The 26,438-nt window shown below is 46.7% G+C and overlaps 2 protein-coding genes across 2 annotated transcripts; one reads left to right on the forward strand and one right to left on the reverse strand.

Moving 5' to 3' along the window:
• The first annotated feature begins 469 nt into the window (after window positions 1–469).
• Window positions 470–2,387, forward strand: zgc:171704 (RERG_RasL11_like domain-containing protein). Its single transcript, XM_029736600.1, has 4 exons — window positions 470–648; window positions 894–947; window positions 1,044–1,120; window positions 1,238–2,387. The coding sequence occupies exons 1-4, from the start codon at window positions 534–536 to the stop codon at window positions 1,652–1,654; spliced, it is 663 nt and encodes a 220-aa protein (XP_029592460.1). The 5' UTR covers window positions 470–533; the 3' UTR covers window positions 1,655–2,387.
• Window positions 2,388–2,474: 87 nt separating this feature from the next.
• On the reverse strand, window positions 2,475–17,962 carry LOC115176546 (uncharacterized). Its single transcript, XM_029736599.1, is given in 9 exon segments — window positions 2,475–7,959; window positions 8,305–8,571; window positions 14,511–14,692; window positions 15,724–15,936; window positions 15,939–15,960; window positions 16,446–16,528; window positions 16,708–16,906; window positions 17,000–17,045; window positions 17,802–17,962. Coding segments are annotated over 8 exon segments (5,850 nt in total). The 5' UTR covers window positions 17,030–17,045; window positions 17,802–17,962; the 3' UTR covers window positions 2,475–3,105.
• Window positions 17,963–26,438: the final 8,476 nt, after the last annotated feature.

Here is a 26,438-nt window from a genome sequence, read left to right on the forward strand (position 1 = left end):
GGTGAACAACTTCTGGCTGTCCTCGAGGGCTGCATTCTTGATGGTTTTTGATTTTCCCTTAACTGATATATTACACTGGGGAATCAGTGATTTTAATATCTGTCAATGGTGTGTGCAGTGCACACATTTGCCCTCCCAAAGTTAAAGCAGTCTAAAATTATCAAAATGTTTATAAAATGATTTGGTTAGTGATTCACATTTCTTTGACATGTTCATATTTTCAGTAGGTTTGTGTAGAGGGGATTTACCAATAGATCAAAGTAATGAAAAATGTTGAATGTAAGATTTAAACCAACCTGAAAAACTTATTTCAATTATCACAAGAAAACTAGCCATCATGATCACATAACAGCCCTATCAAATGAATCAGAGTTGTGACCCAGCCCACTTAAACAGGCTATCTTCTCATTGGTTCATAAATGGCTCCACCTATCCTCCAGCTCTGCAAACTGTATATATTTCTTGTCACTGTACAGTACCCTATATTAAAACAGGGTAATTAAAAGAGCTTTTTGAAGCATAATCCATTCCAAATGGTTGTCCAAGTCAAACCTAGCTCGCATCACTGCAGCAAGACAATTGAGGGAACTCAGCAAAAAGTGGAAGCTAATATCTTATTACTTGGGGCTGAAAATGTAGGGAAATCAGGTAAGAATGTGTTCTTGTCTTTGTGTTTAATATGCACCTTGCAATGTTCACAGAGAGGTATTTCAACAGTTAACGAGTTATCATGTGCTTTGCCATCCTTCACTCAACGGGCATTCTAACGGAAGGCCTACCTACCAACTGCATATTAGGGAATTTATTTTCAGTGACAATGTACACTCAAAAGTTTGTACAAGCCATTAAAATACATTTTGATTTAACTGTACACAACTTTTTGTCTTTTCCAGCGCTCACCGTCCGATTTATTACCAGAAGATTTATTGGCGAGTACGGTGAAATAGGTAAGCCTGCCAAATGAGTACATACATCTTGTGCGCAATGCTGACTATTTAATACATTATGATGTTTTTGATTTAATTCATATGTGTCTCCGTCAGAATCAATTTACAGTCATATTGACACAGTTGACGGGAGGGAAATATCCTTCAACATATGGGACTCGCTCTACCCACAGGTAAACACTCTTGGACTACCCAAATGTCGCCATTCATCATTACGCATTTGCCATTGGCAAATGTTTGTCATCTAGCCATAGTGACCAATCATATGTCATGTTTTTATGTGTTTTTAGGACAGTGCAATAACTGAGTCGATAAGTGAGAAACAGCTTCAATGGGCAGACGGCGTGATACTGGTATACAGCATATGCGACCGCTCCAGCTTCGAGGTAGTGCGTCAACAAGTGCAGCGCATCCGCCACGCCAGTAGGAAGATGTCTGCAACAGCGCCCATCATCATTGTTGGAAACAAACGCGATTTGCAGCACCGACGGACAGTCTCAAGTGAGGAGGGCCGACTCCTTGCTCTCTCGGAAGACTGCGTATTTTTCGAGATATCCGCAGCTGAAACATACCACGGTGTTTTGCTTGTGTTCCATGGACTGATAGATCTAATCAAAGAGTCGAGAGCTCTGCGGAAAGGTGCCGCGGGTATTAAAAGTATAGTGAGAAGCATGTCAGCTGTATTCGGGAAGAAACGTGCAGAGTAATCTACCACAGGATAGACTACATTATGCGCAATGGGATTTGGATAGTCAGAACATGTAGGTATGCTACGCGGTTGGCCAATGCAGGCTTTGAGGCGCAATTGAGAAAAATGGTCTATGGCAGGTTGTAGTCCAACAGCAGTTGCGTTCTAACAACTTCAACAGGTTTTGATAGGGAACTTAATTGGGACGTTTTTAAGAGAGGAGAAATTGGTTCTTTTGTAGAGTTACACAAAAGTTTGAATTGCAGATGGAAGCAGTCAATCAATAATTTATTCTACTTTTTGAAGTTGAAAAGTAGGTATACAGTACTGTAGATAAACTGTATGAGAAATCATGTGCGCTTCCATCATAGGTATTCAATGTGAAGCATGAGCAGGAATCTGGAGTAGCTGACCTCTGACAATACTGTTGATCTGATGGAAGTCCTACCCATTGCCAATTGTTAGGGAATTTATTTTCAGTGACAATGTACACTCAAAGTTTGTAAAATGTTGAAGGCTTGATGTGTGTATAATCAGCAATGCAAAACAGCAAACAATTACATTTCAGTATTATACTTAATCTGAAAACGAACAACGTTAAATTTAGTAATTCTATGTTACAAGTTCTAGCAGACTTGATGCTTATATGTGCTGTGCACACGTTTGTTGAGAATTGTAAATAAATAAATGAATATATTGAAATGTGGATAAAACTATTTCATTTCTGTGTAATAAATCTTGGGGAAACGTTATATGTTGTAATTGTAATGTTTATACAATGCATGAAACCGGAATGGGTTCATCTGGGAAAGTACATGTATGAGCTGAATACTGTACTGTAGATGGAGAAATAACACTTTATTTCACTCTTCATAACCTCAATACATTTCACATCAGCAATACAAATGTTATTTATTTATTGAATACAACCAATGTTATGTTGATGTATACTGTAGGACAATCTAAATGTGTCATGTATTATATGTTATGAAATATTAAATGTTATGAAATTGTAATAAAGACACATTTTCTACTGTCTATTCGATGCTCATTCCTCAACACATTCAACTTCCTTCCATCATCCATATTTAGGCCAATCAATCCAGACTTTACCTTTAATCATGACAAGCTTTGTTTCTCACGGCTACTTTGGGAAATAGAAAACAGAATGCGACATCAGGTTAGCACGTCATTTAAGAATAGTTAGGTCTAATATATAATGGGGTACAAGGTGTATAATGTCACATGATGCTCAGGAAACCAAAACAAATTTGGGTTGGTGTCTGTACATGAAGTAGAGCGGCTGAATCTTTCAGTCACATGCATTGACACATTGTGTATTACAATGGATATATCACAGATTATGTCTGCTGAACTATGGTCCTCCTATGTGTACCCACAAACTAAAATCAACTGAGTCTTACACCTGGGCCTTCAAAGGGGGCCCATTTCTAGGACACTGGTGACTTCTTAGTGCTCTGTGGCCTCCACCGCGGGTATTTCGGCCTCTTCTATATCGGCTTTTTCTGAGTGCCCAGGGTTCAGGTACTGCAGAATGGGGTCTAGGAGGACCTCGACAGCCCAGGAACGGCGATGCACGGCGTTGGTGTCTAACTCCTCCAGGTTGTCCTGCATCTGGCTGCCCTGGAGGTCATTGTGTGGGTTGTCCGGGGTTATCTGGGGGGCTGGAGCATTGCCTCCACTGGACGAGCTCCTGCGGGAGCGGGGAGACAAGCTCTGGCGTCTGGGTGGGCTCTCATCACTTAACTGTGCATTCTTCTCTGTGGTCTCCACCTCGGGTATTACGATCTCGTCTGAGGATGGTTCGGAGCTCAGGTACTGGAGGATGGGGCCAAGGAGGACCTCAGCAGCCAAGGATCGGCGGTGCAAAGCAATGGTAGAAGAGACCTCCAGGATGTCGAACTCCACAGAGAGAGGCTGGTCATTCGTCATCTGGCTGCCCTGGTGGACGTTGGATGGGTTGCCAGCACTTGATGAGCTTCTGCGGGATTGGACAGACAGGCTCTTGCATCTGGGTGGGCTCTCGTCTCTGACTTCTGTGTTCTCGGTGTTGTCCACCTCGGGTACAACAGGCTCCTCTAAGGGTGGCTCAGAGCTAATGTACTGGAGGATGGAACCTAGGAGGACCTCGGCAGCCGAGGAGGGGCGACGCACGGTGCTGGTAGAAGGAAGCTCTAGGGGGTCCAGCTCCAGAGAGAGAGGCTGGTCGTCTGGCTTCTGGCTGCCCTGGCGAGAGAGAGGTTGGACTTCTGGCTTCTGGCTGCCCCGGCGAGAGAGGGGCTGGACATCCGGGTTACCAGCACTTGATGAGCTTCTGTGAGCGCCAGCAGACAGGCTGTTGCGTCTGGATGGGCTCACGTCTCTTGCATCTGAGTAGTACTCAGTGCTCTCGCCCTCGAGTGCATCGACCTCATCTGAGACTTTCTCAGGACTCTGGTCCTCAGTGGTCTCCACCTCGGGTGCAACGGCACTGTACGAGCTCCAGCGGGAGCGAGCAGACAGGCTCTTGCGTCTTGGTGGGCTCTCGTCTCTGGCTTCTGTTTGGTTCTCTGTGGTCTCCACTTTGGTTATAATAGTCTCGTCTGAGGGTGGCTCAGAGCTCAGGTACTGGAGGATGGGGCCAAGGAGGACCTCGGCAGCCAAGGATTGGCGGCGCAAAGCACTGGTAGAAGAGACCTCCAGGATGTCGAACTCCACAGAGAGAGGCTGGTCATTCCGCATCTGGCTGCCCTGGCAGACGTTGGATGGGTTGCCAGCACTTGTTGAGCTTCTGCGGGAGCGGACAGACAGGCTCTTGTATCTGGGTGGGCTCTCGTCTCTAGCTTCTGTGTGGATCTCGGTGGTCACCACCTCGGGTACAACAGGCTCATCTGAGGGTGGCTCAGAGCTAATGTACTGGAGGATGGAACCTAGGAGGGCCTCGGAAGCTGAGGAGGGGCGAAGCACGGTGGTTGTAGAAGGGACCTGCAGGGGGTCTAGCTCCAGAGAGAGAGGCTGATCATCTGGCTTCTGGCTGCCCCAGCAAGAGAGAGGCTGGTCATCTGGCTTCTGGCTGCCCCGGTTAGAGAGAGGCTGGTCATCCGGGTTGCCAGCATTTGATGAGGTTCTGCGGGAGCGGGCAGGCAGGCTCTTGCGTCTGGATGGGCTCTCGTCTCTTGCGTCTGAGTGGTACTCAGTGCTCTCCACCTCGAAAGCAATGACCTCATCTGAGACTTGCTCAGGTCTCAGGCCCTCAATGGTCTCCACCTCGGGTGCAACAACACTGGATGAGCTCCGACAGGACCGGGCAGACAGGCTCTTGCATCTGGGTGGAATCATGTCTCTTGCATCTGAGTAGTACTCAGTGCTCTCCCCCTCGAGTGCAACGGCCTCATATGAGACTTTCTCAGGACTCTGGTCCTCAGTGGTCTCCACCTCGGGTGCAACGGCACTGTACGAGCTCCAGCGAGAGCGAGCAGACAGGCTCTTAGGTCTTGGTGGGCTCTCGTCTCTGGCTTCTGTTTGGTTCTCTGTGGTCTCCACCTTGGTTATAATAGTCTCGTCTGAGGGTGGCTCAGAGCTCAGGTACTGGAGGATGGGGCCAAGGAGGACCTCGGCAGCCAAGGATTGGCGGCGCAAAGCACTGGTAGAAGAGACCTCCAGGATGTCGAACTCCACAGAGAGAGGCTGGTCATTCCGCATCTGGCTGCCCTGGCAGACATTGGATGGATTGCCAGCACTTGTTGAGCTTCTGCGGGAGCGGACAGACAGGCTCTTGTATCTGGGTGGGCTCTCGTCTCTAGCTTCTGTGTGGATCTTGGTGGTCACCACCTCGGGTACAACAGGCTCATCTGATGGTGGCTCAGAGCTAATGTACTGGAGGATGGAACCTAGGAGGGCCTCGGAAGCTGAGGAGGGGTGAAGCACGGTGGTTGTAGAAGGGACCTGCAGGGGGTCTAGCTCCAGAGAGAGAGGCTGATCGTCTGGCTTCTGGCTGCCCCAGCGAGAGAGAAGCTGGTCATCTGGCTTCTGGCTGCCCCGGTTAGGGAGAGGCTGGTCATCCGGGTTGCCAGCATTTGATGAGCTTCTGCGGGAGCGGGCAGACAGGCTCTTGCGTCTGGATGGGCTCTCGTCTCTTGCGTCTGAGTAGTACTCAGTGCTCTCCACCTCGAAAGCAATGACCTCATCTGAGACTTGCTCAGGTCTCAGGCCCTCAATGGTCTCCACCTCGGGTGCAACAACACTGGACGAGCTCCGACAGGACCGGGCAGACAGGCTCTTGCATCTGGGTGGGCTCATGTCTCTTGCATCTGAGTAGTACTCAGTGCTCTCCCCCTCGAGTGCAACGGCCTCATCTGAGACTTTCTCAGGGCTCTGGTCTTCAGTGGTCTCCACCTCAGGTGCAACGGCACTGGACGAGCTCCAGCAGGAGCGAGCAGACAGGCTCTTGCGTATTGGTGGGCTCTCGTCTCTGGCTTTTGTGTAGTTCTCTGTGGTCTCCTCCTCGGGTTTAATGGTCTCATCTGAGGGTGGCTCAGAGCTCAGGTACTGGAGGATGGAGCCAAGGAGGACTTTGCTAGCCAAGAAGGGGCGAAGTATGGTGCTTGTAGAAGGGAGCTGCAGAGGGTCTAGCTCCAGAGAGAGAGGCTGATCGTCTGGCTTCTGGCTGCCCAGGCGAGAGAGAGGCTGGTCGTCTGGCTTCTGGCTGCCCTGGCGAGAGAGAGGCTGGTTGTCTGGCTTCTGGCTGCCCCAGTTAGAGAGAGGCTGGTCATCTGGGTTGCCAGCACTTGATGAGCTTCTGCGGGAGCGGGCAGACAAGCTCTTGCATCTGGATGGGCTCTCTTCTCTTGCGTCTGAGTAGTACTCAGTGCTCTCTCCAAGTGCAACGATCTCATCTGAGACTTTCTCAGGTCTCAGGCCCTCAGATGCCTCCATCTCGGGTGCAACAGCACTGGACGAGCTCTGACGGGACCGGGCAGACAGGCTCTTGCGTTTTGGTGGGCTCATGTCTCTTGTGTTTGAGTTGTACTCAATGCCCTCCACCTCAAGTGTAATGGCCTCATCTGAGCCTTGCTCGTCTGAGGATGGCTCAGAGTTAATGTACTGGAGGACGGAACCTAGGAGGACGTCGGCAGCCGAGGAGGGGTGACACACGATGCTGGTAGAAGGAAGCTCTAGGGGGTCCAGCTCCAGAGAGAGAGGCTGGTCTGGCTTCTGGTTGCCCCGGAAAGAGAGAGGTTGGTTGTCAGGCGTCTGGCTGCCACGGCGAGAGAGAGGCTGGTCATCCGAGTTGCCAGCACTTGATGAGCTTTTGCGGGAGTGGGCAGATAGGCTCTTGTGTCTGGGTGGGCTCTCGTCTCTGGTTTCTGTGTGGTTCTCGGTGGTCTCCACCTCGGGTATAATGGTCTCGTCTGAGGGTGGCTCAGAGCTCAGGTACTGGAGGATGGAACCTAGGAGGACCTCGGCAGCCGAGGAGGGGCGACGCATGGTGCTTGTAGAAGGAAGCTCCAGGGGGTCCAGTTCCAGAGAGAGAGGTTGGTCATCCTGTTTCTGGCTGCCCCGGCGAGAGAGAGACTGGTCATCCGGGTTGCCAGCACTTGATGAGCTTCTTTGTGAGCGGGCAGACAGGCTCTGGTGTCTGGGTAGGCTCTCGTCTCTTGTGTCTGCATGGAACTTGGTGGTCTCCACCTCAGGTATATCAGTCTCATCTGATAGTTGCTCAGGGCTCAGGTACTGAATGATGGGGGCTAAGAGGAACTCGATGGCTGAGGAGCGGCGACACACAGTGCTGTCCAGCTCCACAAAGAGAGGCTGGTCTTCCTGCTTCTGGCTGCCCCGGCGAGAGAGAGGTTGGTCGTCAGATTTCTGGCTGCCCTGGCGAGAAAGAGGCTGGTCATCAGGCTTCTGGCTGCCCTGGCGAGAGAGAGACTGGTCATCGTCATTGGCTGTGTTGGCCGGGGCTGGGCCGGGGACTGGGCTGGGGTCTGGGAGATTGATGCCGCTGGATGAGCCCCTGCGTACTGAAGACCGACGACACGCAGCGATGGTGGAAGGGAGATCCTGTTTCTTGAGCTCCAGAGAAAGAGTCTGGTCATCCTGCTTCTGGCTACCACGGCTGCCATTGGGCGATTTGGCTGAGGCTGGACTGGGGGCACTGGTTGAGCCCGTTTGGGAGCGGGCATACGAGCTCTTGCGTTTGTGTGGGCGGCCGTCCATGGCTTTGAGAAAGAGGCTACTGGCAGAACTGCGGCAAGTGGAGTCAGAGGACATGGATTCCTGCTGGTTGAGGAAGCCCTCCACATCCTGATCACTTGGCTGCTGGAGCTGAGACAGAGACAGAGATAGAGAAAGAAAGAGAGACAGAGAAAGAAAGAGAGACAGAGAGACAGAGACACAGAGAGAGAAAGAGAGACAGAGAAAGAGAGACAGAGACAGAGACAAAGAAAGAGAGAGAGAGAGAGAGAGAGAGAGAGAGAGAGAGAAAGACAGAGAGAGAAAGCGACCGAGATAAAAGGTGGGGGTACACAGGGGATTAAGACTGTTGGGAATATACATACAGAGAGACATATAAGGGCAAATAAAGGAGAGATTAGACGAGGGGAGTTGATACAATGAGGAAGGTTAAATAACCTAGTAAGGAAGGGTGCAACTAAAATCTAGAATGCTCACCATGTTGTAGAGAGGGGTGTTGTTGACCAGCAGCTGCAGTAGGATCTTGCCCAGCTCCTGCAGGTCGGCCACCACAAGCTGCACCTGAGCAGGCAGTCCCAGCAGCTGATTGATGGGTCCCAGTTCAGCCAGGACCCAGACCTGGGCCTTCAGCTGGTCCAGGGCCAGCCTCCTCATGGCCTCCAGACGCAACACCTGGGACACGTAGAACAGCTGTAGCATCTGGAGCACAGAGCCCACCACCTCCAGCAGCCTGCTCAGGCCCATCTGATGATACAATGATAAGGCACTTAGCTGAAGACGTACAGACTTATAATGGCAGTTATATGAATTGAATCCGTCTTTGGGGAAATTGTTGAAGGACCCTTTAAATGAATTTCTCGCCACTATTTGTGAAGTTGAAAAAACAAACATGACAAACTGACAGCTACTGTAAAACTAGTCATTAACCCATAAAAAACAATCAATGTCCATCCACTGCCAAGAGGATGTCATCTGACCTGGAGGACACTTGAATATGACCACTGTTGAAATGCCTCATTCTTTATACGTCTGTTCTCTTCTGTATTATAAGATCTGACATATCCCATCACTTGGCTCGATGTGGGTGCGAAAAAATGCCTGGCAGCGTATCTTGTTTACCCGCAGCAGTAACGTGGAACTAAACTCAGCAAAACGTCCCTTTTTCTGGACCCTGTCTTTCAAAGATAATTCGTAAAAATGCAAACATCTTCACAGATCTTCATTGTAAAGGGTTTTAACACTGTTCCCCATGCTTGTTCAATGAGCCATAAACAATTAATGAACATGCACCTGTGGAACGGTCATTAAGACACTAACAGCTTGCAGACGATAGGCAATTAAGGTCACAGTTATGAAAACTTAAGACACTAAAGAGGCCTTTCTACTGACTGAAAAAAACCAACAGAAAGATGCCCAGGGTCCCTGCTCATCTGCGTGAACGTGCCTTAGGCATACTGCAAGGAGGCATGAGGACTGCAGATGTGGCCAGGGCAGTAAATTGCAATGTCCGTACTTTGAGACACCCAAGACAGCGCTACAGGGAGACAGGACGGGCAGCTGATCGTCCTCGCAGTGGCAGACCACGTGTAACAACACCTGCACATGATTGGTACATCCGAACATCACACCTGCGGGACAGTTACAGGATGGCAAGCCCTGATCTCAATCAGATTGAGCACGTCTGGGACAGGTTGGATTGGAGGGTGAGGGCTAGGGCCATTCCCCCCAGAAATATCCGGGAACTTGCAGGTGCCTTGGTGGAAGAGTGGGGTAACATCTCACAGCAAGAACTGGCAAATCTGGTCATTCCATGAGGATGCGATGCACTGCAGTACTTAATGCAGCTGGTGGCCACACCAGATACTGACTGTTACTTTTGATTTTGACCCCCCTTTGTTCAGGGACACATTATTCAATTTCTGTTAGTCACATGTCTGTGGAACTTGTTCAGTTTATGTCTCAGTTGTTGAATCTTGTTATGTTCATACACATATTTACACATGTTAAGTTTGCTGAAAATGAACGCAGTTGACTGTGAGAGGACGTTTCTTTTTTAGCTGAGTTTAGAAGCAGATCAAATCCCACCATCCTCCAGGCTTTTATACATGTGAGCTTGTGGTGTGGATCAACAGCTCCAGATAGGCAAACACATTTTACCAAGTCTCTAGAACTAGGCCAAAAGTCCCACAGTTTTGGTGGGGAAGACAAAAAGAGGTGGAAGAGGTATTTGGGTCAGCTAAGTGACACGCAATCCCCTTCTGTTTCTGCTGTGTGAAACCAAACAAAGGATTCTGGTGAGGGGGCAGGACACTGGCCCAAAGTAGCCTGGGGACAGACTCAGGGCAAACGTAACAATGCAGCATGGTACCCGCTGCCAAATTTCATCGATGTAGGACATCTGAGGACAGCACACACACACACACACACACACACACACACACACACACACACACACACACACACACACACACACACACACACACACACACACACACACACACACACACACACACACACACACAAACGCTCTCTCACACACACACGTTTCTCTCCCAGTGCCTCAGTCTCTATGGGATAGTGTGCAGGAGCCATAATGAGGGTGTTTGTCTGATGTGGCCGACCCTCATTGGTGGGCTTTCAGCACCAGCCTATTCTCCTCTCTCTCCAGCCAGCAGCCTGCAGCAGCAGTTAGGGTCATTTAGCACCAATTACCCCTGAATCAAATTCTGGGAAAAATGTGGCTCAGGTCGTTCCTTCACAGCACATTACATGAGGTTCAAGCAAAGAGACTGCTGGAAACCCTATAGTTGTAAGGTTGTTTTTTTATTTCAAATTGCTTTGACACTTTACCAAACTGTAAAATTCTAATCCTTACAAATGTGATGTGGTTTATTACAATGTGCTGTAAAAAATCTCTCTATGAAAGTTCATTCAACAGTTCCTAGTGTTACTGTTTATTATTATATTTTTCTATTCAGTAACTACTTTGACAGCTTCACTATAAACCCAATTTGAGTTCAGAGAACCGTAAACCTAAAAATGAATGTGTTATAAAACAATCCATTGAAATTCTAGTAGTTATTCTTCTCAATGTTCATCCTCTTTCCTAAAAGCCTCCTTGAGGTGACCCATATAGTGATCCTGTTATTGAAAATATCCCCCAATTTCAACTGACCTAAACCTAGTTTTAGCTTCATAAAACAACAAGCCTCACAATGAATTCATTTCTAAACATGCCACCATACTGTTTTTTGTTAGTTTCCACAACTCTTGCTTTCAGAGAGCAGTGTATGTTTACAGTCTGTGTCACATCCTGACCAGTAAAGAGGTTATTTGTTATTGTAGTTTGGTCAGGACGTGGCAGGACGTGTTTGTTTAATGTGTTTCGGGGTTTGTTGGGCAATGTTCTATGTTAGTCTATTTCTATGTCTGTGTCTAGTTTATCTATTTCTATGCTTAGTTTATTGGTTTGACCTTCAATTGGAGGCAGCTGTTTCTCGTTGCCTCTAATTGAAGGTCCTATTTAGTAGGGGTGTTTTTTCATGGGTTTTTGTGGGTAGTTGTTCCTGGTATAGTGTTGTGCCTTACAGGACTGTTAGCGTCTTCGTCATTGTTTGTTATTTTGTTTTTCTGTGTTCATGCTTTTCTTCTCAATAAATAAGAAGATGAGTTTACACATTCCCGCTGCGCCTTGGTCCCATCAGTACGACGAACGTGACAGAACTACCCACCACCAACGGACCAAGCAGCGGAGGAGGGAGAGCAGCAGAGGTATCTGGAATCATGGACATGGGAGGAGATTTTGGATGGGGCAGGACCATGGCACCAGGCTGGGGAATACCGACGCCCTAAGGAGGAGCTGGAGGCAGCCAAGGCGGAGCGGCGCCGTTACGAGGCATTATACGCGCCGATTGGCAAACCCGAGAGGCACCCCCAATAAAAAATTTTTTGGGGGGGGCACACGGGGAGTGTGGCTAGGTCAGGCAATAGACCATAGCCAACTCCCCGTGCTTATTATGGGGAGCAGCGGATCAGAAGAGCGCCGGTCTATGCGGAAGTGCGCACGATCTTGCCCAAGCGCACGCACAGTCCAGTGCGAGCGATTCCAGCCCCTTGCAAGTGCCGTGCTAGAGTGGGCATCCAGCCAGGTAGGAGTATGCCTGCGCAGTACATCTGGCCACCAGTACATCTCCTAGGCCCAGACTACCCTACGCCTGCTCTACGCACAGCAGCCATCAGGCCTCTGCACAGCCCAGTTCGCCCTGTGCCAGCACTCCGCCCGTGCAGGGCTACTGTTACCACCCAGCCAGGACGGTTTGTGCAGGCTGTGCGCTCCAGATCTCCAGTACTTGTTCTTGGCCCGGCAGAGACGGCCCACAGTCCGGAACCGGCAGAGACGGCCCACAGTCTGAAACCGGCAGAGACGGCCCACAGTGCGGAACCTGCAAAGATGGCCCACAGTCCGGAGCCTGCAGAGACGCCCTAGAGTCCAGAGCCGGCGCAGCCAGAGTTGCCCTACAGTCCGGAACCGGCGCAGCCAGAGTCGCCCTACAATCCGGAACCGGCGCAGCCCGAGTCGCCCTCCAGTCCGGAACCGGTGCAGCCAGAGTCGCCCTCCAGTCCGGAGCTCCCAGAGTCGCCCTCCAGTCCGGAACCGGCGCAGCCCGAGTCGCCCTCCAGCCCGGAACCGGCGCAGCCCGAGTCGCCCTCCAGTCCGGAACCGGCGCAGCCCGAGTCGCCCTCCAGTCCGGAACCGGCGCAGCCAGAGTCGCCCTCCAGTCCGGAGCTCCCAGAGTCGCCCTCCAGTCCGGAGCTCCCAGAGTCGCCCTCCAGTCCGAGGTCTCCAGCGACGCGCATCAGCCCGAGGTCTCCAGCGACGCGCCTTAGCCCTGAGCCTTCAGCGGGGTGGACAGGTTAGGTTGGGGACCCTTCCCTCCCTTTAGTTTTGGAGTATTTTTGTTTTGGTGTTTATTTTTGTGTTTATTTTATTTAATTTTTTTGTTTGAGGTGCATCTGGGGTCCGCACCTTTGGGGGGGGGGGGGGGGGGGGGGGGTACTGTCACGTCCTGACCAGTAAAGAGGTTATTTGTTATTGTAGTTTGGTCAGGACGTGGCAGGACGTGTTTGTTTAATGTGTTTCGGGGTTTGTTGGGCAATGTTCTATGTTAGTCTATTTCTATGTCTGTGTCTAGTTTATCTATTTCTATGCTTAGTTTATTGGTTTGACCTTCAATTGGAGGCAGCTGTTTCTCGTTGCCTCTAATTGAAGGTCCTATTTAGTAGGGTATTTTTTCATGGGTTTTTGTGGGTCGTTGTTCCTGGTATAGTGTTGTGCCTTACAGGACTGTTAGCGTCTTCGTCATTGTTTGTTATTTTGTTTTTCTGTGTTCACATTTTCTTCTCAATAAATAAAATGAGTTTACACATTCCCGCAGCGCCTTGGTCCCATCTTTACGACGATCGTGACAGTCTGTGTCTTATCGGTCCATCAAAGTCTTGCCCCCCAGCTCTCGGATCTCCTCATCGCTCTGTGTGTTTGTCTGTCTGAGTTTGTGCTGCAGGGGCAGTGGTAGGCTCAAAACCTCACGTAGGCCAAATCCCACAGGGACTATTCTTGGGACGGGAGGTAGCTTAGTGGTTAGAGCGTTGGGCCAGTAACTGAAAGGTTTCTGGATCGAATCCCTGAGCTGACAAGGTAAAAATCTGTTGTTCTCCCAATGAACTAGGCAGTTAACCCACTGTTCCCTGTTAGACTGTCATTGTAAATAGGAATTTGTTCTTAACTGACTTGCCTTGTCACTTGTCTCATAATCTCTCTGTCCCTTCCTTCTGTCCTAAGCCATAAAGTCTGCTAAAGCCCCAGAAGATTTGAGTCTGTTACATCTTAATGATGGATCTATGTGCTCAGAAATCCGTGCCTGGGTAAGGGTAATACTGAGCCCCAGCCCTCTGCCCATGTAGACAGGAAATGCAGGGAGTGCCCTAGAGCCTTCACAGAGAGCACTGACCATGTCTCTGGGCACGTAGCCTGCTTCTATTTACCCCAAACCCAATAAAAGCAGACAGAGACAGCAGAGGATGTTGTGGTGACTAGACAGCCTCCCGAGGGACCAAGCATCAAGTGATTACAGAGGAGGTCAACAAAGAGCAGCTGAGGTGCTGCCTGAAAATGCTCTGTTTTATTCATCCATTTAAAGTTATTCTGTTGTTTTGTTATTTTATTATTACATTGTTATTATCATTATGTACACTTTTTGTATAAATGATTATGTTGTCTGAATGTTAGACTATTTTAACGGTACATCTAAATGTCTTTAATACCTTGTTTGATTTTGTGCTGTACCCTGATTGAATAAGGAGGAGGGTGGTATAGTTTATCATGATGGATGAGATGTCTGACAGATATGAGGAATAGATGGGTGTGGTGGAGGAAAACGAGAAGGAAGAGAAAGGTGTCAAAAAACACAGGAGAGTGAGACACGGACGGTGGCTAAGGATGGGTTGTTCAGATGTATGAGAGTGGAGAGTGTGAGAAAGGACGAAGAGGAGAGAGCAGATTGACCTGGGCTAGGATGTGATTAAGTGTAAAGCAAGAGGCCTGTAGTTGAGACTACAGGGGACGAAAGCAGGCAAAGGTTTGTTTTAGGGACACAACCATAGAGAGGGTTCTAGGTGATTCTCACCCTGTCGGTAGCATCCTGCAGCATCCCCATGGCCCGCTCCAGCCTGTTTCTGAGCTTCAGCAGGCGGTGGTACAGCTGCAGGCTCAGACAGAGCAGGAGGCCTCGGAACCGCGTCCTCAACCCAGGCTCATCCTCCCCGTCTTCATCCTCATACTGCTGTGTCCTCCTCTCCCACTCTAGGCCTGGGGAACACACAGAGGCAAGTCAAAACACAAATATGGTGTGGTCAACTCAACAGAAAGATGTAGATGTGTCTTTGTTGCCAAAACTTGCCCTCGTAACTGTAGTGTCCAATATTCAAAGCTGACTGGACATAGCCATATAGACAGAGCGAGGTGTTAGTACTTCCCACCGGGCACACACTGGTTGAATCAAAGTTGTTTACACGTCATTTCAATGAAATGGCGAATGTGGAGTAGACGTTGAATTGACGTCTGTGCCCAGTGGGTTACTAGTAGTTTGGTTGTATTTGCACGGTAGGCTGTGTCATTTCTTTCACACAGACGTCACAACTCCTATCACCCCTTCCAAACACCTCTTCCCACACACACAGAGCGTTATCAGTGTGACACGCTGTGTGATTAAAACAGTCCTATGCACTCTACAATTACACACCATCATCTAAAAACATGCTTGACTGTTTACAAGTTGATGAATGATGAAAGGAAATTGAATTTCCAAGCACACTTTATATTTCAAGTGAGGATATGAGTCAGTATGATTTGATAATGTACTGCAATATTACCAAGACAACAGTGCATCACATCAATCTGGTTTTCATATTGATTTGATCTCCTTTACAGACAGCAGGATATCAATTATACTCTATTTTAATGAATTATTTATTATATTTTTCCTATGATTAAAATATTACAAAACAACACAATAGAAAGATTTGAAAATAAGTTTTTATTCTCATGTCTGTTGTTATGGATATCATTGTGTATTAGAACAGCCTCAAAGCAAATTAGTAGGGACATTATCAACCACTTGAAGAGCATTAACGCCCCCCTGTGGTAAAGTTCAGAAAGACGCAATAGGATGACCATTCAGATTGTGGTGTACACTGTATACTGTAACCTGACTTTAGACCAAAGACCTCATAAAGCATCATGAATACACCTTCAGCGGAAAGACAGCCTCCCAATCCACCATTCGGCAAAGACTGTTGTAAAGTGCACTAGCCCCTCCACTACCCTCCACCCAAACTCACGCAGTGTAGCCGTCAGGGGCGTGTACTTGACCATGGCCTCCTCTGAGCGTGTGAGGATGTCGTCCAGGCCCGAGGTGGCCATCTGACCCAGCTGTGACTCCTGCAGAGCCAGGAGGTAGTACCAGGTGGCATCGGTCAGCTTGTCCCAGCGCCCCTGCATCCCGTCCAGCTCGTCATTCACACGCAGCTGCACGTCATCCAGGGCCAGGAAAAGGCATCCTTCAGGCTACCCAATACCTGTGTGGAGGATGGGGGTGGAGGAGAGGAGGGTTGTAGGGAATAGGGTGATAAAGAAGTAGCAGGGTGTTGAGATAATGAAAGAAGTGAAAGATAGCGAGTGAAGAAAAAGGGGGAGGTGGGAGTGGTAGAATAGTTGTAGATGATAAGGCAGAAAGAAAGGAGAGAGGACAATTTGTAATTTAGAAAAGGGGAGAAATAATCAGTCAGAGCAATAGTAGGATATTATAAATGGAATCCATCCACATGACTGATGGTCAATAGCAGTATCCTTCCACATAGTCTAACGTCATTAAACTCAATGTCCAATGTCAACTATTGAACTCTGGTAATGCATCTAATAGACTATAAAGTGGTGTGAAAGGTCAGTTAATGCTGGAACAATCAGAATGTGTCTACTATAACAGACCAGTCAGTCAGGCTCACACACTGCATCATCACCCACTGGGCCAGGCAGAACAGAAACAGAGAGAGGAGACACCCACCTCCTCTGTAGACTGGTGCAGGACGGGAAAGTTCTTTTCCAGCTGGTCCAAGCCCATACAAGCATAGTTATTGACGACCTCAACTGCAATATGGAGGAGGGGAAGCAATGGTGAGGGATGAGAACCAAAAGCTATTTGATGGCAGCGGTGGCATTCATGTTAAAGTTATTTACATTTTACATTTTATATTTGATGGCAGATGAGAGTTATAAGGCATAGGGTAGAATCAATCAGTAAAGTTTTCAGTATTCAGTGGACTTACTCTGGGGCTCCAGACTAAGTAGGAGGGGGGTGGCACGGAGAATGGCAGCCTGGGACACATTACGCACCCCAATCTCAGCCACGCCCCCCACCACACCCAGGAGCGGGTAACGGCCCTTTACGTCCGTGTAAACTGAAACAACAGATTTCAGGGCGGAGTCGAAGAGCGGCAGACTAGCCAGCCGTTGCACGGCGTTGGCCTGGAGAAAGGAGGAGAGCCAAGAGAACAATTTACTCCCTTGGAATCAAACGTTTAACCCCTGGTTATTGTTTTTATATATTTTCCAGCCCACCTCAATGTGATGATTATTTGTGTACGACATGTCTTTTTCACCAATCCTGTAAAACAGAATATGTAGAAAGAGTGAATTACCTTAGTGACTGTCAGGCAAACACCTCATAGGGACACAGGGAGCAAAGCAGAATACCCCAAGCGCTCTTTCCCACATCTGTTTCATAATGACTTCCTTATCTTGAATCTAACATCCTGCTTACATGGTAATGTCAGCTGCTAGGGTGCCACAATGAAAACAGCTGTTCTATGCTCCTAGCATGGAAATCTAGTTATCCCTTCAGTGGGTGCTGACCATACCCAAGGAGGATGACAGTGAACAATGGGAGTCATGAAAGGGAATGAACTGTTCAGAAGTGTTGTAATGAAGAAACCATTTCAAACCATTCTGTAATTAATTTAGCAACAATAAGGAACTCAATAAATATTTACATAAACCAGAGGTCATCCATCCTTACATCAAGGTTTCAGTATGATCAAATATTACGCCACAGCCTAGTGGTATTGACCAGAAACATGAACACAGAAAGCAGTTCTGCTCAGACTATCAAATTTAAAGGAAAATATTGAAAGACAAGACAATTATATGCTTGGAATAAGATCAAGTAAGCAGAGCTTTGGATAGAATTACTGTCAATGATATATATAAAACTATATGCCAACATAGGCTACCACTAACACCTTGTTGTAGCCCAGGCTAATGACTCCATCTGCCTCAAGATTGACCAACTAGGTAGCCTCGCCTAGGCAAATAAGAAAACATTTCTTGAAGGCTGATAAAAACAATGGAATAACGTTCTTACCTCAGAAAAGTATAGTTTTAAAGATTTGAAGTATAATATCAAATTTAACAAACTCTTCTCCAAGTTTTAATGCAGGTCTGGCTTGCACAACTTTCAATTCGGCCTATCAACTCCCGAGCTTCCAGAGCCGTCCAGCACCAAATAAGTATCGCTGCTGAAGTGCGCAGGTTATGACATCTTTGCAATTTGGAAAGGATGCGCATGTGATTGAACTGCGAATCACAGTTTTGCTCTCAGCAATTAGAGGAGCATATCAAATTGACAGATACGTTTGCTTCTGCATTGATATTTCATGCATTAGGCTTTACTCCACCAGAAAAGCAGCCTCTGGATGTATTTTGTTGTGTTGCTTGTTTATAGCCTTGTACAGTTTGTTAAGTGCCAGCTTGTTATTTTTCTTGTTCTGTGGTGGAATGTCTACAACAGTCACGATAACAGCTGAAAACTCCCTCCGGAGGTAGAAGGGTCAGCATTTGAACATCAGGTATTCCAAGACGGCTGAACAGGATTCTAAAGCCTGAGCGCTCAGTCTAAATTAAAGCAATGGCCTACTACTTAGCCCTTCAAAAACTGTACTAGAAACGTAATGTTGAAGTAGGGGCTTTTAATGTCCTATCTTTTGCAACAGTCACTGAATAAATACATTTGACATGCATAAGTGATTTGATTTCCAAAGCATCATTGGAAACACCATACCCGGTTCAACCAGAAAACATGACAAGGCCTACAGGCACAAGATTGAGTCAACTTTCTGTGACTACTGAAATTATTTAGAGATGAAGTTGCTCAAGGTCTTAGAGGGCTTGACCTTGACAAAGTAGATGATGTTACCACTTTTGAAAAGTTTTTTTAAAGTATCTGAAAGCTTACTACAAACTTATTAGTCGTCTAGGTAGACTAATACATTGATTAGTGTCTAGCTAAACATGGCCAACTATAGCTATGCCGCTGAACTCCATGACTTAGGGATCCTGGTTGGTAGGCTAACATAATGTGGGCTCCTGAGTGGCGCAGCGGTCTAAGGCACTCCATCTCAGTGCTTGAGGTGTCAACTGCAAACACCTTGGTTTGATTCCAGGCTGTATCACAACCCAGCCATGATTGGGGAGTCCCATATGGCAGCGCACAATTGGCCAGTGTTGTCTGGGTTTGGCTGGGGTAAGCCGTCATTGTAAATAAGAATTTGTTCTTAACTGACTTGCCTAGTTTAATAAAGGTTAAGTAACAAAATAAAAAACAGCACCAGAGCCCCACTTGAGGAGGCTATTAAAGTTGGTCAGCTCTAATGACTCAATTATGTGAACCAGTTTAAAAATGACGTGTGAGGATATGGGAAAAACAACCCAAGAACCTTTCCGGGTAACTAATATCTGGACATCTCCAAATTTTAACAGAGGATACATTGTGTGAAACCTACATTCTTTACATGTTCTTAGTTACCCAAAGCTAATTTAATTGAAAATGCCACAGATATCGTTTAAACAGAGTTTCACTGACATTAACAGCTTCTACCCACAAGCCATAAAACTACTGAACAGTTCATCAAATGGCTACCCTGACAGTCAAATGGCTGTCAGCATTGACCCCCTTGTTTTATTCTTATCTATTATTATTTGTTGCAATGATACAGGATTTTGTCCTCTTGCACAGAATCGATGTACACTCACTGGACTCTAACCACACACCCACACATTACCACACACCCACACATTCTACACCGACACTCCAACACACAAACACACAACACAACAACACAACACAACACAAGACACACACACACACATGCATATTGACGCAACACACACGCACACACACACACACACAACACACACACACACACACGCACACGCACACACACACACACACCACACACACACACACACACACACACACCACACACATGCACAACACACACACACACACACACACACACACACACACACACACACACACACACACACACACACACACACACACACACACATTCACATTCCTTCACACTCTTCTCTCATGCTGCCGCTACTCTCTGTTTATTATCTATGCATAGTCACTTTACCCCTACTACATGTACATATTACCTTACTTACCTCAACTACACCGTAACCCTGCACATTGACTCGGTACCGGTAACCCTTCTACATAGCCTTGTTATTGTTATTTTTATTGTGTACTATTTTTCCTTTAGTTTATTTAACAAGTTTGTCTTACTTAATTTTTAAATACTCTGCATTGTTGGTTTAAGGGCTTGTAAGGAAGCATTTTAGGGGTAAATACCTAAATATTTATAAATAAATACCTAAATATAAATAATTACCTGTTGTATTCGGCGCATGTGACAATTTATTTTGATTTGATTTGATTAGGCCTAACTACTTGACCTGAACAAAGAAGGCCTACTGTGGTAAAACTTTTTTCTTTTCAACACTGTTACTGTCATTTTCCCCAATCCTATCACAGTTGAAGGCTGATTCTTAGTTTAGATGGCAAGATGCTAGCTTAAGGCAATGGTTATTCACATAATACACTTTTCTTATTTCAAGCCAAATCTTACATTTAGATCATTTCAATTTCAAGGAGTTGAAATCACTTGACATGAATGGACTTCTGTATAGTGGAAGTTCCAGAAACCCTGCTGAATTTCTCAGATGACTCCATGGCAAATCTGACCATAATTCTATTCTCCTGATTCCTGCTTACAAGCAAAAATGAAAGCAGGAAGCAGCAGCGACTCTGTCAATTAAAAAGTGGTTAGATAAAGCAGATGCTAAGCTACAGGACTGTTTTGCTAGCACAGACTGGAATATGTTCCGGGATTCTTCTGATGGCATTGAGTAGTACACCACATCAGTCACTGGTTTCATCAATAAGTGCATCGATGACGTTGTCCCCACAGTGACTGTACGTACATACCCCAACCAGAGCCATGGATTACAGGCAACATCCACACTGAAGCTATAATAAGCTTATAATAAATCCCGTTATGCCCTCCAACGAACCATCAAATAGGCAAAGTTCAGTACAAGACTAAGATTGAATCGTACTACACCGGCTCCGGACACTCGTCAGATGTGGCAGGGCTTGCAAACTATACAGACTACAAAGGGAAGCACAGCCGAGAGCTGCCCAGTGACATGAGACTACCAGACAAGCTAAATTACTTCTATGCTCGCTTCGAAGCAAGTAACACTGAAACATGCATGAGAACATCAGCTGTTCGGACAACTGTGTGATATCGTTCTCCGCAGCCGATGTGAGTAAGACCTTTAAACAGGTCAACATTCACAAGGCTGCAGGGCCAGACGGATTACCAGGACGTGTACTCCGAGCATGCGCTGACCAACTGGCAAGGGTCTTCACTGACATTTTCAACTCTCCGTGTCTGAGTTTGTAATACCAACATGTTTCAAGCAGACCACCATAGTCCCTATGCCTAAGAACACTAAGGTAACCTGCCTAAGTTACTACCGACCCGTAGCACTCACGTCTGTAGCCCTGAAGTGCTTTGAAAGGTGGTCATGGCTCAACATCAACACCATTATCCCAGGAAAACCCTAGGCCCCACTCCAAATTGCATACCGCCCCTACAGATTCAGAGATGATGCACTCCACACTGCCCTTACACACCTGGACAAAAGGAACACCTATGTGAGAATGCTATTCATTGACTACAGCTCAACTTTCACACCCATAGTGCTCTCAAAGCGCATCACTAAGTTAAGGACCCTGGGACCTAAACACTAAACACAGGTTGGTAAGGGTAGGTAACAACCCCTCCGCCACGCTGATCCTCAACATGGGGGCCCCTCAGGGATGCGTGCCCTGTTCACTCCTGACTGCAAGGCCAGGCACGACTCCAACCCCATCATTAAGTTTATTCTTCGTACGCTTTGAGAGTAAGACTGTGCCCGTCCGACGCCGGCCCATACCAAGGACTGTGGGCTCTCCTTCTCCTAGCCCAACGTAAGTAAACCATTTAAATGTTGTAAACCCTCTCAAACTGCCGGCCCAGATGGCATCCCTAGACGCGTCCTCAGAGCATGCGCAGACCAGCTGGCTGGGTGTTTACGGGCATATTCAATCTTTCCATATCCCAGTCTGCTGTCCCCACATGCTTCAAGATGTCCACCATGTTCCTGTACCCAAGAAGGCAAAGGTAATTGAACATAACGACTATCTCCCCATAGCACTCACCACTGTCATCATGAAGTTCTTTGAGAGACTAGTCAAGGATCATATCATCTCTACCTTACCTGCCACCCTAGACCCACTTCAATTTGCTCACTGCCCCAATAGATCCACAGACGATGCAATCACCATCACTTTGGCACAGCCCTATCCCATCTGGACAAGAGGAATACCTATGTAAGAATGTTGTTTATTGACTATAGCTCAGCATTCAACACCATAGTACCCTCCAAGCTCATCATTAAGCTTGAGGCTCTGGGTCTGAACCCCGCCCTGTGCAACTGGGTCCTGGACCTTCCTGACGGGCCGCCCCAAGTGGTGAAGGTAGGAAACATCACCTCCACTCCGCTGATCCTCAAACACTGGGCCCCACAAGGGTGCGTGCTCAGCTCCCTCCTTACTCCCTGTTCACCAATGACTGCATGGCCAAGCACGTTCTCCAACTCAATCATCAAGTTTGCAGACGACACAACAGTACTAGGCTTGATTACCAACGATGACGGGACAGCCTACAGGGAGGAGGTGAGCGCTCTGGGAGTGTGGTGTCTGGAAAACAACCTCTCACTCAAAGTCAACAAAACAAAGGAGATGATCGTGGACTTCAGCAAAACAGCAGAGGGTGCAACCCCCTATCTACATCGACAGGACCGCAGTGGAGAAGGTGGAAAGCTCAAGTTTTCCACCTACATACAAATCATGCAACTCATGCAACTCATGCAACTAATATTAAAATCATGGTATCAACACACCAAGGCATAGAAACTAAGACACTTGGAATTGGAACTGCAAACACATCCTAGAATATAGCTTGAAATACAAAGGCATAAAAAACAACTAAAGCTCAGGTCTGCCCAGGCCGGCGGAGATACAATCTTCGGCAAAATCATTCGCAAGGAGATTCCTGCAAAAATATTATTTGAAGGTGGAGGGTACTATGGTGTTGAATGCTGAGCTATAGTCAAGAAACTTGAAGCTTTCCACCTCTCCACTGCGGTCCTGTCGATGTAGATAGGGGGTTGCACCCTCTGCTGTTTGCTGAAGTCCACGATCATCTCCTTTGTTTTGTTGACTTTGAGTGAGAGGTTGTTTTCCAGGCACCACACTCCCAGAGCGCTCACCTCTCCCTGTAGGCTGTCCCGTCATCGTGGTAATCAAGCCTAGTACTGTTGTGTCGTCTGCAAACTTGATGATTGACCACACAGACAGTGTGGTGAAGAAGGCACAACAGAGCCTTTTTCAACCTCAGGAGGCTAAAGAAATTTGGCTTGTCACCTAAAACCCTCACAACATTTTACAGATGAAAACAATTGAAAGCACAATTGAAAGCATCCTGTCGGGCTGTATCACCGCCTGGTACGGCAACTGCACCGCCCGCAGCAGCAAGGCTCTCCAGAGGGTGGTGCAGTCTGCACAAAACATTACTGGGGGGAAAACTACCCGCCCTCCAGGACACCTGATGAAGAGGGTTCGTTTCTGCATGTTATGTTACTCTATGTAGTTTCTATAGTGTATTTTTATACCCCATTTTATACCACTGTTTTATCCCATAATGTTATACCATGTAATTTGTATTTATCATAGCGACGTCGCTTTTTGATCCTTCGATGTCGGCTTTCCTATCATTGTGAAGCAGAATTCACCAAGCGTTGGATTGTTTACCCACTAATAGGGAAAGTGAGCTGGGTTTAGACCGTCGTGAGACAGGTTAGTTTTACCCTACTGAGCTGGAAGACCAAAAGATCATCAAGGTCATCAATCACCCGAGCCACTGCCTGTTCACCCGCTATCATCCAGAAGGCAAGTCAGTACAGGTGTATCAAAGCTGGGACCAAGAGATTGAAAAACAGCTTCTATCTCAAGGCCATCAGACTGCTAAACAGCCATCACTAGCACATTAGAGGCTGCTGCCCATGGGCATTAGACTAGAAATTACTGGCTACTTTAAGGAATGGAACACTAGGCACTTTATTAATGTTTACATATCTGCATTACTCATCTCATATGTATATACTGTATTTTATTACTATTCTATGGTATATTAGTCACTTAATGTTTACAAATCTTACATTACTCATCTCATATGTTTATACTGTACTCCATACTATTCTACTGTTATCTTAGTCACTTAATGTTTACATATCTGGCATTACTCATCTCATATGTGTATATTGTTTTCTATACTCTTCTACGGTATCTCATTCACTTAATAATGTTTACATATTTGACATTTAATCCTAGTAAAATTCCTTGTCTTAGATAGTAGAATCACACTTTATTTAAGAATGTGAAATGTCAGAATAATAGTAGAGAGAATGATTATTTCAGCTTTTATTTCTTTCATCACATTTCCCAGTGGGTCAGAAGTTTACATACACTCAATTAGTATTTGGTAGCATTGCCTTTAAATTGTTTAACTTGCCTTCCACAAGCTTCCCACAATAAGGTGGTGAATTTGGCCCATTCCTTCTGGCAGAGCTGGTGAAACTGAGTCAGTGTGTAGGCCTCCTTGCTCGCACACGCTTTTTCAGTTCTGCCAACACATTTTCTATAGGATTGAGGTCAGGGCTTTGTGATGGCCACTCCAATACCTTGACATTGTTGTCCTTAAGCCATTTTGCCACAACTTTGGAAGTATGCTTGGGGTCATTGTCCATTTGGAAGACCCATTTGCGACCAAGCTTTAACTTCCTGACTGAAGTCTTAAGATGTTGCTTCAATATATCCAGATATTTTCCTACCTCATGATGCATCTATTTTGTGAAGTGCACCAGACCCTCCTGTAGCAAAGCACCCCCACAACATGATGCTGCCATCCCCGTGCTTCACGGTTGGGATAGTGTTCTTCGGCTTGCAAGCCTCCACCTTTTCCTCCAAACAATAACGATGGTCATTATGGCCAAACATGACTATTTTTGTTTCGTCCAGAAAGAGGACATTTCTCCAAAAAGTACGATCTTTGTCCCCATGTGCAGTGCAAACCATAGTCTGGCTTTTTTATGGCGGTTTTGGAGCAGTGGCTTCTTCCTTGCTGAGCGGCCTTTCAGGTTATGTCGATATAGGGCTCGTTTGACTGTGGATACAGATACTTTTGGTACCTGTTTCCTCCAGCATCTTCACAAGGTCCTTTGCTGTTGTTCTGGGATTGATTTGCACTTTTGCACCAAAGTACGTTCATCTCTAGGTGACAGAATGCGTCTCCTTCCTGAGCGGTATGACGGCTTCGTGGACCCATGGTGTTATACTTGTGTACAATTATTTGTACAGATGAATTGGTACCTTCAGGCATTTTGAAATTGCTCCCAAGGATGAACCAGACATGTGGAGGTCTACAATTTTTTTCTGCGGTCTTGGCTGATTTCTTTTGATTTTCCATGATGACAGCAAGATGGCACTGAGTTTTGAAGGTAGGCTTTGAAATATATACACAGGTACACCTCCAAATGACTCAAATGATGTCAATTAGCCTATCAGAAGCTTCTAAAGCCATGACATCATTTTCTGGAATTTTCCAAGCTGTTTAAAGGCACAGTCAACATAGTGTATGTAAACTTCTGACCCACTGGAATGTGATACAGTACTTATAAGTGAACTAATCCTGTCTGTAAACAATGTTGGAAAAATGACTTGGTCATGCACAAAGTAGACGTCCTAACCGACTTGCCAAAACTATAATTTGTTAACAAGAAATTTGTGGAGTGTTTTGAAAAACGAGTTTTAATTACTCAACATAAGTGTATGTTACTTCCGACTTCAACTGGATGTCATTGTACAATACATTGAAGAAAGACTACCACTTAAGTCCTTAGGTCAGTTTGTAATACCTTGTGAATCAGTTGAAGTATAGTGGCTGGTGGGCTCTACTTGGGGAGAGTGGGTCCACCAAGAGACCGAAGTGAGATGAGTGGAGGGCGGCACCACACATACTTCAAAGAAGTGTCGATGCCCTCCTAGCCACCCCTTCCCAATCTCCACCAAATAACCAATAACCAACCATTGAATCTGGTCCCGTGTGGCTCAGTTGGTAGAGCATGGTGTTTGCAACACCAGGGTTGTGGGTTCGATTACCCACGGGGGACCAGTACAGAAAATGAAATGTATGCATCGCTACTGTAGGTTACTCTGGATAAGAGCCTCCCATCTTTTCCCACACTCCCTTCCTCTCAAAGACACTCACACCCATCTATCCGTCTACAAACTAATCCATTCTCACACAACATATACTCACTCTATGCATCCACACACCCATTCTCTCCCGCCCCTCCTACACATATTCATATTTACCATCCCTCACACTCCCATTCATGCACACGCACCACACACACACGCACGCACGCACCACACAACAACAGAGAGAAACATAGAAGAGTTATTGACATACATGCTATATTTCCAGCCAGGTCACCCGTGATACAAGTCAGTGTTCGACGTCGATCCATGTCGGAGGGATCATGA

This window comes from Salmo trutta, chromosome 37 (genome assembly GCF_901001165.1).
Source record: "Salmo trutta chromosome 37, fSalTru1.1, whole genome shotgun sequence".
In the NCBI taxonomy this organism is placed as follows: domain Eukaryota; kingdom Metazoa; phylum Chordata; class Actinopteri; order Salmoniformes; family Salmonidae; genus Salmo; species Salmo trutta.

Coding starts and splice junctions, on each gene's coding strand:
- zgc:171704 (XM_029736600.1), top strand. CDS start 534: ATGGTTGTCCAAGTCAAACCTAGCTCGCATCACTGCAGCAAGACAATT. Junction 649..893: donor TGAAAATGTAGGGAAATCAG/GTAAGAATGTGT, acceptor TGTCTTTTCCAG/CGCTCACCGTCCGATTTATT. Junction 948..1,043: donor TGGCGAGTACGGTGAAATAG/GTAAGCCTGCCA, acceptor TGTCTCCGTCAG/AATCAATTTACAGTCATATT.